The following is a 12,644-nucleotide window of genomic DNA, read 5'->3' on the forward strand; positions in this document are numbered from 1 at the left end:
ATATAACACGTTTAGCTATTTTTTCCTATGTAGAAACACTTTTAATTGTCTTCTACCAATAAGCTGATGCCAGTGTGAAGACTCATTTCAATTATCCATGATTTTTAGAGAATGCTTTTGACAATTCAGTTTCCTTGTAGTATAGCTGCAATAGAAATTCAGCATTACATAGTTCCTGTCAAAATCAATGGAACATAAAAATATTTACGGGTCATGCCTGAGTGCAATATTTTACACCTAATCATAATTGTACATATTTTAATGAAGTTGTTATTTGTGTTTTTTCTGTATGTATAACTCCAAACTTTGTTACAATATACAATAAGGTTTTAGTTTATATGTTGCAGATAATTTCTTGCCACGTACAGTGGTGTGAAAAAGTGTTTGCTCATTTCCTGATTTCTTATTCTTTTGCATATTTATCACACTTAAATGTTTCAGATCACAAAACAAACTTAAATATTAGACACAGATAACACAAGTAAACTGTTAGAACTCTCCTGTTAGGTTTTTTCTAGTTTGCTAGTCACATGACCTTTTTTGCCTATTTAATCCTGCTCCGCCCTTCTGGCCATGCTGGACTTCATTGTAATTTCTACTCTTGAACTAGCTTGGTGCTCTGTTGCCTTTCTCAGTCAGTTTTGCTGGGTCTTCGGACCTCTATGTTCTTTGTTGTTTGTTTGTCTTATTTCTGCTACAATTTCTGCTAGGAGGTGTCCATCTTTCTCCCAGTCCCTAGTTCTTGTAGGGATCCCTTCCTCACATCTATAGGTCTTCGTTCAGACTAGCCGAGGACTTTAGCGGGTCTGATCGCAGGATCAGGTTCCCCATTACTTCGTAGGGATCCAGTTTAGTTCTATTGTAGGGACAGATCTCTTTTCTTTCCTTAGTGCTTGTAGCAGATCATAACAGTAAGTCCAGCCCAAAAATTTCTCTAAGGAAAGACCTCCAGTTTCCATCATGGTCTCGGTTCAGGATTTGGCTCAACACTTGCAGGGACTCTCTCTGGAGGTGGCCAAGCTCCAACAACACGTGAGTAGCTATTCTGGAGCACATTTTGTAGAGCCAAAGGTACGTCTGCCTGATCTATTTTTTGGTGAACAACCAGATTTTTTTTCCTTTAAAAATGCTTGTTTATTGTATTTTCGTTTAAGACCCGGATTCTCTGGTGATGAATCACAGCGCATAGGGTTCATAATGTCACTTTTGCACAAAGAACCTCAGGGATGGGCCTTTTCTCTCCAACCTAGTGATCCGTGCTTTAGATCAGTGGATAGTTTTTTTTCTGCTTTGGGGTTGTTGTATGATGATCCTGATCGTGTCTCATCTGCTGAGTCTGAATTAAGACGTTTGAGGCAGGGATCAGGTAATGTGGAAAAGTATTGTACTCACTTCCGTCGGTGGTCTGCACAGGTGGGGTGGAACAATTCAGCTATGAAAAGTTCGTTTCTTGCGGGGCTAGGTGAAAGGGTTAAGGATCTGCTGATTGCTTATCCTTCACCTGGAAACTTGCAGGAGGAAATGCAATTAGCTATACGGGTGGACAGGAGACTGCGTGCAAGGGTTAATGAGAGTAAATGCTCTGCCATGTCAGCTCCGAGTCTTGAGAGGGTCTGTACTGACATTGGAGAGCCGATGGAGATTGGGGCGATGTCACCCCGCTCTCAGGAAAAAGACCACAGATTTTCTGAAGGTTTGTGCTTTTATTGCGGTGGATCTGACCATTTCATTAAGAACTGTGTGCTTCATATGAACAAAGAAAAAAAAAGGTCAGTTACGCCCGTATAGCCTGTTTAAATACTAAGGGTGTACTTCTTTCTGCTACTACCACTGCTCAGGAAGAATTAATTGAATTTCGGGTATTTGTGGATTGTGGTTCTACTCTGAATGTGATTGATGGGGGATTCTTGGAAAAACTTAAATTAAAACCCAAACCTTTGTCATCCCCTATTGCCGTGGTTTCTGTCGATGGCTCTCCCTTAAAGAGTGTTACTCACAAGGTCTGTGAATTTCCCCTCACTATTAATGGTATTCACTAAGAGAATTTGGATTTGGTAGTATTAAATAATTTGCCTTCTCCAGTAGTGTTGGGGTTACCCTGGTTAAAATTGTACAATCCTGTACTGGATTGGTCTACCAATGAAATTAAGTCCTGGAGCCCTAAGTGTTATGACAAGTGTTGTAACGGGCGCATTGCTGCTGTGGATAAAGGGGAATTACCTGTACCTATTCAGGATTTTTGGAAAGTTTTTTCTGAGAAGGAATCGCAAATTTTGCCTCCCCATAGAGACTATGATTGTACCATTGAATTTGTCCCTGGAGCCACTCTTCCTAAAAGTCGTTAATCTTACTATTCCTGAGAGAAAGGCTTTGGAGGAATACATACAGACAAGCTTGGCCGCCGGTCACATTAGGCCTTCCAAGTCTCCTGTGGCTGTTGGATTTTTTTTTGTTAAAAAAAAGGACGGCAGTTTACGTCCTTGTCTGGACTTTCGTGAGATTAATAAAATTACTGTACGCAATCCTTACCCACTGCCATTGATTCCTGATTTGTTTAACCAGTTAGTGGGGGCCAAGTGGTTCTCTAAAATTGATCTCCGGGGGGCATACAATTTGTTGCGCATGAAGGAGGGTGATGAATGGAAGACTGCTTTTAACACTCCTGTGGGTCATTTTGAGAATCTGGTTATGCCTTTTGGTCTTACCAATGCTCCAGCATTTTTTCAGAATCTTATTAATGACATCCTTAGACCTTTGATCGGCAAAAATGTGGTTGTGTATTTGGATGACATTTTGATTTATTCGCCTGATCTGGAGTCTCATTGGCGGAGCGTACGTGAGGTTTTACAGTTATTAATTGACAATTCGCTTTTTTGCTAAGCTAGAGAAATGTGAGTTCGCTGTACAGAGGATTAGTTTTTTGGGCTACATTATCTCCAGTGAAGGTTTTGAGATGGATCCGGTTAAAGTTCAAGCTGTGCAGGAATGGCCTGGGCCTATTGGTTTGAAATCGATACAGAGGTTTTTGGGTTTCGCCAATTATTACAGAAAATTCATAAAAAAAATTTCTATTATTGTCAAACCACTGACCGATCTCACCAGGAAAGGTGCTAATGTGGTTCAGTGGACTTCTGAGGCCATTGAAGCTTTTGTGTTTCTAAAGGAGAGGTTCACCTCTGCTCTCATCCTTATGCAGCCTGATGTGACTAAGCCGTTTTTGGTTGAGGTTGATGCTTCTGTGGGGGTCGGTGCGGTGTTGTCTCAGGAAAACAAGGATGGAGTACATCCCTGTGCCTTTTTTTCAAAAAAATTTTCTGAGACTGAACTTAATTACGATGTTGGTAATCGGGAATTGCTGGCTATTAAACTCGCATTTGAACACTGGCGTCATCTCTTGGAAGGTGCTGAATTTCCCATTCAGGTTTTCACTGATCATAAAAATCTGATCTATCTTGATGCTGCCAAGCGCTTGAATGCCCGTCAGGCTAGGTGGGCACTTTTTTTCTCGCGGTTTAATTTTTCCGTTACTTACATCCCGGGTACCAAGAATGTTAAAGCTGATGCTTTGTCTCGCAGCTTTTCTCCCATGGTCGGTGCTGAGGAGGAGGAGAACATTTTACAAGAAGGTGTTGTGATTGCTGCTTTGGACTCCGTTTTGGAAGATGAGATTCTTAAAGCTCAGGAGAATGCCCCATCTAACACTCCCCATGGGAGGTTGTTTGTGCCTAGGACCTTTAGGAGAGATTTGTTTGTTGAGTGTCATGAGTCTCGGTTGGCAGGTCATCCAGGAATTTCTGAGACCAAGAGACTTGTGGGTCGCAGTTTTTGGTGGCCTGGATGGCAGAAGGAAGTCATTAAGTGGGTGCGTCAATGTACTGTGTGTGCTAGATCTAAGTCTTCGCATGCTCCTGCTGCGGGGTTGCTTTGCCCTCTGGAGGTTCCTAGTGCACCTTGGACACATCTGGCTATGGACTTTAGTACTGACCTTCGCCCCTCTGAGGGTTTCACGGTCATCTGGGTGGTCGTGGACCGTTTTAGCAAGATGTGTCACTTGTTTCCCTTCATCAAACTGCCCTGCGCTAAGACACTCGCTAAGGCCTTTGTCAAGGAAATTGTCAGACTACATGGCGTTCCTACTGACATTGTTTCTGATAGGGGACCTCAGTTCGTGGCTCGTTTTTGGCGTGACTTTTGTGACAGGTTGGGAGTTCATTTGTCGTTTTCATCCGGATATCATCCTGAGTCTAATGGCCAGACAGAAAGAAAGAACCAGGATTTTGAGCAGTTCTTGCGTTGTTTTGTGGCAGACAATCAAGAGGGGTGGTCTGAGTTTCTGCCACTTGCTGAATTTGCTCTTAGCAACCATACATCCTCTTCTGCTGGGTGTTCGCCTTTTTTTTGCTGTTCTGGGAGACATCCGTCTTTTGGGTCATTCTCCAAATTGGTTTCGGCTGTGCCTGAGGAGGAGAGTTTTTCCGGTGATTTGGAGAGAGTTTGGACGGATGTGCGTGGTAATCTTCAGGAGGCTAACAAAAAATCTAAGAGGTACTTTGATAGGAAACGGCAAGAGGTTTTGTTTGCTATTGGTGACATGGTTTGGTTATCCTCTAAGAAGAATCTGCGATTGAGGATTCCTTCTAAAAAATTGGGTCCCAAGTTTGTAGGGCCCTTTAAGGTGCTTCAGATAGTTAACCAATGTGCTGTTAGGTTGGAGGTTCCTACCTCCTGGAAGATTAATCCGGTGTTTCATGTTTCTCTGTTGAAAAGAGCTGATGTGTCGGATGGTGGCGCCTCTGCCACTGTTCCTCCGGTGGTGGAGGACGGGGAATATGAAATTTCCCGCATCCTAAATTCTAGACGGTATAGAGGGAGTTTGCAGTATCTCGTCGCTTGGAAGGGTTTCGGACCCGAGGATAACTCATGGGTGAGGGCGGATGATGTTTCTGCTTCCAGACTTGTCAGAGCGTTTCACAGGAGGTTTCCTGAAAAACCCGGGCCTAGGGGATCCGGAGGATTCTCTTAGAAGAGGGGGTACTGTTAGAACTCTCCTGTTAGGTTTTTTCTAGTTTGCTGGTCACATGACCTTTTTTGCCTATTTAATCCTGCTCCTCCCTTCTGGCCTTGCTGGACTTCATTGTAATTTCTACTCTTGAACTAGCTTGGTGCTCTGTTGCCTTTCTCAGTCAGTTTTGCTGGGTCTTCGGACCTCTATGTTCTTTGTTGTTTGTTTGTCTTATTTCTGCTACAATTTCTGCTAGGAGGTGTCCATCTTTCTCCCAGTCCCTAGTTCTTGTAGGGATCCCTTCCTCACATCTATAGGTCTTCGTTCAGACTAGCCGAGGACTTTAGCAGGTCTGATCGCAGGATCAGGTTCCCCGTTACATCGTAGGGATCCAGCTTAGTTCTATTGTAGGGACAGCTCTCCTTTCTTTCCTTAGTGCTTGTAGCAGATCATAACATAAACACAAAATGCAGTTTTTAAATGAAGGTCTATATTATTAAGGGAAAAAGAAATCCAAACCAAAGGGCCCTGTGTGAAAAAGTGATTTCTCCTTTAAACCTAATAACTGGTTGGGCCACCCTTAGCAGCAAAAACTGCAGTCAAGTGTTTGCGAAAATTGACAATGAGTCTTTTACAACGCTCTGGAGGAATTTTGGCCCACTAATTTTTGCAAAATTGTTGTAATTCAGCCACACTGGAGGGGTTTCGAGCATGAACTGCCTTTTTAATGTATTGCCACAGCATCTCAATCGGATTAAGGTCAGGACTTTGACTAGACCACTCCAAAGTCTTTATTTTGTTTTTCTTAAGCCATTCAGAGGTGGTCTTCTGGTGTGTTTTGGATCATTGTTCTGCTGCATAACCCAAGTGCGCTTCACCTTGAGGTCACGAACAGATGGCCTGGACATTCTCCTTCAGGATTTTTTGGTAGACAGCAGAATTCATGGTTTCATTTACCACAGCAAGTCTTCCTGGTCCTGAAGAAGCAAAACAGCCCCAGACCATCACACTACCTTCACCATATTTTAACCCCTTTACAGCACAAGGCGTACTAATACGTACCTGCGCCCTGGGCTTTAAGAGCCAGGTACGTATTAGTACGCCCTGTTGATTTCGGCCGCACACAGGCTGTGCAGGCGCGATCGCTGCCGGGTGTCAGCTGATTGTCACAGCTGACACCCGGTGCTATGTGCTAGTAGCGGTCCCGCACCGCTCCCGGCACATTAACCCCCGCAATGCTGCGATCGAAGTCGATCGCAGCACTGCGGGGGCAAGGGGAGGTGATCGCGATACTCACCTCCTCTCCTGGCCTCCAGCGCTGTCTGCAGCAGCTTTCCGGATGTTGCCATGATGACCCGATGTCGTCATGACAACATCCGGGTCATCAGACAGCAGGAAGATACTTTGGTCATGTGCAGTGCATGACCAAAGTATCTTCTGCATCTGCAGCGCTGACAGCCTTTATAGCACAGGGATGGTGCTCCTTCCCTATGCTATACAGGTGATCAGAATGTAAAAAGTGAAAGTCCCATAGTGGAACAAAGTATAAAAGTCCAAAAAGTGTTAAAAAATGAAAAAAAAAATTTTGTAAAAGTATAAAAAAAATATATAATGTACCCATCAATAAATATTATTATGGAAAAAAAAAAAAAAACAATAAAAGTACACATATTTGGTATCGCCGTGTCCGGAAAGACCTGACCTGTAAAACTGTCCCACTAGTTAACCCCTTTAGTGAACACGGTAAAAAAAAAAACGAAGCAAAAAACAATGCTTTATCATCATACCGCCAAACAAAAAATGGAATAACACGCGATCAAAAAGACGAATATAAATAAAAATGGTACCGCTGAAAGCCGCCATACAGCTCCATTTAGCCGAAAAATAAAAAAGTTATAGCTCTCAGAATAAAGCGATGCAAAAAAAATTTTTTTCTATAAAATAGCTTTTATTGTGTAAAAGCGCCAAAACATAGAAAAGTTTATTCTGCCTCCCAAAAATCGGAATAGAGAGTGATCAAAAAATCACGTGCCTGAAAATGGCAGCAATAACAACGTCAACTCATTCCACAAAAAACAAGCCATCACATGACTCTGTCAGCCAAAATATGGAAAAATTATAGCTCTCAAAATATGACGATGCAAAAACTAGATTTTACAAAAAAATGCGTCTTTTAGTGTGTGACAGTTGCCAATGTCAATCATAAAAACCCGATATGATTCTGGTATTGCTGTAATCGCACCGACCCGAAGAATAAAGTCGTCTAATCACTTAAACCGCACGAGGAACAGCATAAAAAATAAACTCTAGGGTTAGGGTTGTGCTAGGGTTAGGGTTGGGGTTAGGGTTGGGCTAGGGTTGGGGTTGGGGTTAGGGTTGGGCTAGGGTTGGGCCAGGGTTGAGGTTGTATTAGGGTTGGGGTTGTATTAGGGTTGGGGTTAGGGTTGGGATTTTTTTCAAAAGTAAAAAAAAAAAATTCTGAGATGGCGACTAGTGTTGAGTGCAAGTGCTCGCTACTTCAGTTTGCATCGGTTGCTCGGGTATGCACTGAGTATCGCGGGTGCTCGAGTGACATTCTCGAGTCTCTGCCCCATATACTTTGCGGCCCAAAAAAACTCGCGGGGATTGTCTGCCAAGCACAAGCGATCCCCGCATGTTTTTTTGGGGTGTCTAATAACCGTGAAACATGCGGGCGGAGACTCGAGCATATCACTCAAGTACGCGCGATACATGGTGCATACCCGAGTACCCGATGAAAACTCAAGTAGTGAGCACTTGCGCTCAGGACTAATGACAACTTATTCAATATGATGACCTAATGTTATCAAATTCTGTGTCGTACCTCTGGGTTCAAAATGTTCACTATACCCCTTGATAAAATCCTTGAGGGGTGTAGTTTCCAAAATGGGGTCACTTGTGGGGGGTTTCCACTATTTAGGCACATCAGGGGCTCTCCAAACACGACATGGCGTCCGCTGTCAATTCTAGCCAATTTTGCGTTCAAAAAATCACACATTGCTCCTTCCCTTCTGAACTCTGCCGTGCACCCAAACACTGTATTTTCCCCACATTTGGGGTATAGGCATACTCAGGAGAAATTGCACAACGGTTTTTAAGGTCCATTTTCTTCTCTTACCCTTGTGAAAGTAAAAAAATTGGGGCTATAACATCATTTTTGTGAAAAAAGTTAGATTTTTTTATTTTTACGGCTCCATGTTATAAACTTCTGTAAAGCACTTGGGGGTTCAGGGCGCTTACCACACATCTAGATAAGTTCCCTGAGGGGTCTAGTTTCCAAAATGGTGTCCCTTGTGGGGGTCTTCTACTGTTTAGGCACATCAGGGGCTCTCCAAACACAACATGGCGTCCGCTAATTATTCAAGCAAATTTTACATTCTAAGAGTCAAATGGCGCTCCTTCCCTTCTGAGCCCTGCTGTGCGTCCAAACAGTGGTTTTCCCCCACATATGGGGTATATGCGTGCTCAGGAGGAATTGCACAACAAATTGCATGATGCAATTTCTCCTGTTACCCTCATGAAAATGCAAAATTGGAGGCTGAAAAACATTTTTGTTGCAAAAATGTGAAAATTTTATTTTTATGACTCAATGTTCTAAACTTCTGTGAAGCACCTGGGGGTTCAAGGTGAGCACCACACATCTAGATAAGTTCCCTAAGGGGTCTGGTTTCCAAAATGGTGTCACTTGTGGGGGGTTTCCACTGTTTAGGCATATCAGGGGCTCCCCAAACGCAACATGGCGTCCGCTAATTATTCAAGCAAATTTTACATTCAAAAAGTCAAATAGCGCTCCTTCCCTTCCGAACCCTGCCGTGCGCCGAAATAGTGGTTTTCCCCCACATATGGGGTATCTGCGTGCTCAGGGTAAATTGCACAACAAATTTGGGGGTCCATTTTTTCCTGTTACCCCTGCGAAAATAACAAAAATTGGGTCCAAAGTAACATTTTTGTGAAAAAAGTTAAATGTTAATTCTTTTCTTCCACATTTCAAAAATTCCTGTGAAGCACCTGAAGGGTTAATAAAGTTTTAAGCACCTTGAGGGGTGCAGTTTTTAGAATGGTGTCATTTTTGGGTATTTTCTGTCATAAAGACCCCTCAAAGTGACTTCAAATGTGAGGTGGTCCCTAAAAAATGGTTTTGTAAATTTTGTTGGAAAAATGAGAAATCACTGGTCAACTTTTAACCCTTATTGCTCCCTAATGAAAAAAAAATTTGGTTTCAAAATTGAGCTGATATTAAGTAGACATGTGGGAAATGTTATTTATTGACTATTTTGTGTGACATATCTGATTTAAGGGCATAAAAATTAAAATTTTGAAAATTGCAAAATTTTCAACATTTTTGCCAAATTTCTGTTTTTTCACAAATAAACGCAAGTGATATCGAAGAAATTTTACCACAATCATGAAGTACAATAGGTCACAAAAAATTATCTCAGAATCAGGGGATCCGTTGAAGCGTTCCAGAGTAATTACCTCATAAAGTGACAGTGGTCAGAATTGTAAAAATTGGCCTGGTCATTAACGTGCAAAACATCTTGGGTTGTAAAGGGGTTAATATTGGTATAATGTTCCTTTTCTGAAATGCTGTGTTACTTCTACTCCAGATGTAATGGCACATACACCTTCCAAAAAGTTCAGCTTTTGTCTTGTCAGTCCACAGAGTATTCCCCCAAAAGTCTTGGTGATCATCAAGATGTTTTCTGGCAAAACTGAGACGAGCCTTTATGTTCTTTTTGCTCAGCAGTGGTTTTCATCTTGGAACTCTGCCATGCATGTCATTTTTGCCCAGTCGCTTTCTTATGGTGGAGTCATGAACACTGACCTTGACTGAGGCAAGTGAGGCCTGCAGTTGTTTGGATGTTGTTGTGGGGTCTTATGTGACCTCTTGGATGAATCTTTGCTGAGCTTTTGGGGTAAGTTTAGTTGGCTGGCCATGTTTTTGCGATTTGTGGAAAATGACTCTCACTGTGGTTCACTGGACTCCTAAAGCTTTAGAAATGGCTTTACAGCTTTTTCCAGACTGATAGAACTCAGGTACTTTGTTTCTCACTTGTTCCTGAATTTCTTTGGATCTCAGCATGATGTCTAGCTTTTGAGGATATTTTGGTCTACTTCACTTTGTCAGGTAGGTCCTATTTAAGTGATTTTTCTTTATTGAGAACAGGTATGTCAGTAATCAGGCCTGTGTGTGGCTAGGGAAATTGAACTCAGCTTCCCAAATATGTGACAAACCACAGTTAATTTATGTTTTAAGGGGAAGGGGGGGCAATCACTTTTTCACTCAGGACCCTGTAGGTTTGGATTTTTTTTCACTCAGTAATAAAAATCAGCTTTTTTGTGTTTACTTGTGTTATCTTTGTCAAATATTTTAATTTGTTTTGTGATCTGAAACATTTAAGTGTGACAAAAATGCAAAAGAATAAGAAATCAGAAAGGGGGCAAACACTTTTAATACCACTGTATATGATTGTAATTCCATGAAAAAATCCCCAAAAGGATAAATGCAGAACTCCAAATGACTGATTAAAAATATTCCAAAAGCTATATTTTTATAATTCAAATATAATTAAAAATCTAATTAAAATAAAACAAATGTGCTACGAGTATGAACGAAAAAAGAGGGAAAATACTGAGAAAATAGTCATATAGTGATTGTTACTTTTAATAGTAACAAACTCTAAAACAGGAGTTTAGCCTACAATAAATACATATCATAGAAAGAACCAGACATAAAAAAAGATATACAGTAGTTACCAAGAAACCCTAAGATATAGGTAGCCACTAGCTACCTGCAGCTGATGCGCATAGACAAATGCTCAAGAAATCTATAAAAATGAAATCTGCATGAGTTGCATGCTTATTTTGTTTGCTCACATTTAGCTGCGAAATTTCATCTTATGTATTGAAAAAGCCGAAAGCCATGGCGAAAATCTGCTGATTTTCAGCAAATAATGACAAATCATTACCAATAGGTCCTGTTCATTTCTTAAAGGGGTTGTCCACTACTAGGACAACCCCTTCTTAAACTAAATGTTTGGCCCCAATAAAATAAAAAAGCCTATACTCACCTCCCGTGACTGCTCCGTTCCAGCAGTGTTGGCGCTCGCGGTCCTGGGGCTGTGATGCGGTGGAATGACACGTGATGCCCGGCGCCCAATTAGTGCTGGCGTCACAGTCTCCACCTACGGACAAGCAGAACATGAAGAGGAAGCCAGGGCTTCAGCCGGCCCTTGAAAGATTATGATTCTAAACTTACAAACATTCTGTAAACTAATATTTTACTGAACCCAATGAAATATATCTTAAAAGTGTTTTCCCACCGTTAAAAGTAATGACAAATGGCATCACCTAATAATCACTCTTGACCCACTGCTTGGGCTCACACAGTCCTCAGAATGCAGGGTCCTTCATCAATTGTATAGCACCTTGGCCATTTCAATATTCTTCTTTGCATATTGTCACCATGGTGCAAACTATGTATACGCACTATGGCTCAAGGGTTAAGTAGGCCCACTTCCAAAATAGCACAAAAGGGGTGAATTTTCATGAACTCTATGATTGTACAGGGATCATATACTGTATTTTTCACAAGGGCTTTTTTCTGACTCTATCTGCCCCTGTTTGGCACCATTCATTTTCTCTTCATTGTCTGTGTTCGGTGAGGTTCACAAAGTTGGACTCACAAAAAAATCTTTTGGGATTTCCAACTGATATGCCATAGCAATACATGGTGTCAATGCTGTCTTATGGTGATTATGATGGGACAGAAAACAACTTTTGTCGAGGAAATGTATTTTGTTTGTTTTTTTCTCAAATGGATCATGTTGCCTATTTGTCATCATATTTTTAATGTTTATTGACCTACACTAAAAATTCTAAATCCCCCAAAATTGCATATTTTATTAGAGACATATATATTTTTAGGTTTTAGGACCAGCACTACGTAGAAAACATCCACATCTTGGTTATGACCCAGCCAAATACTTTATCTCGCAAGTGAAATCCTATCTACGAATAATAGTTTGTATTTCTCCATGCCATGAACTTCTGCAGACAGCCTCGGGGTAAGCCTAATATTTTATAAAAAAATATATATATTTTTAGTTAATAAAAATGTACTAAGTGTAACGGGTCTGGGAGGTGGAACCTCAGAGCAACTATACAAGGGGGCAGTCCTTGTAAGGAAGCGGGTGGCTCCCAGGGAAGATGGGCAGGTAGTCACGGCAACTGACAGGAACAGTCTCTGGGTAGAAGGGCAGGAGGTCACGGCAAGTGACAGGGACAGTCTCTGAGTAGAGGGGCAGGTAGTTACGGCAAGTGACAGGGACAGTCTCTGGGTAGAAGGGCAGCGGGCTGGTGGCTGGTGAGCGCTCCCAGGTGAGCGGGCGAGAGTCTCTGGACAGGCAGGTGGTCACGGCAAGTGACGGCAGAACCTCCAGGTAGACTAGCAGACAGGTAGCGGATGGACGCTCCCAGGTGAGCGGGCAAGAGTCTCTGGACAGGCAGGTGGTCACGGCAAGTGACGGCAGAGCCTCCAGGTAGGCTAGCAGGCAGGTAACAGGTGAGCGCTCCCAGGTGAGCGGGCAGGCTGGTCCACAGACAGACTGACAGGAGTCGGAGG

General features: G+C 42.2%; 1 protein-coding gene across 1 annotated transcript in view; it reads left to right on the forward strand.

The window, feature by feature from the left end:
- Window positions 1-12,644, forward strand: part of LOC141259500 (dynein axonemal heavy chain 5-like) — a 482,742-nt gene that overhangs the window by 339,669 nt on the left and 130,429 nt on the right. The window contains exon 70 of the mRNA XM_073675609.1: window positions 11,948-12,087. Coding sequence (XP_073531710.1) covers window positions 11,948-12,087 — 140 coding nt within the window. The remainder of the gene's footprint in view (window positions 1-11,947; window positions 12,088-12,644) is intronic.

Source organism: Phyllobates terribilis, unplaced genomic scaffold, assembly GCF_046119375.1.
Source record: "Phyllobates terribilis strain yellow unplaced genomic scaffold, ASM4611937v1 Scaffold_3__8_contigs__length_932513732, whole genome shotgun sequence".
NCBI classification, from domain to species: Eukaryota; Metazoa; Chordata; class Amphibia; order Anura; family Dendrobatidae; genus Phyllobates; species Phyllobates terribilis.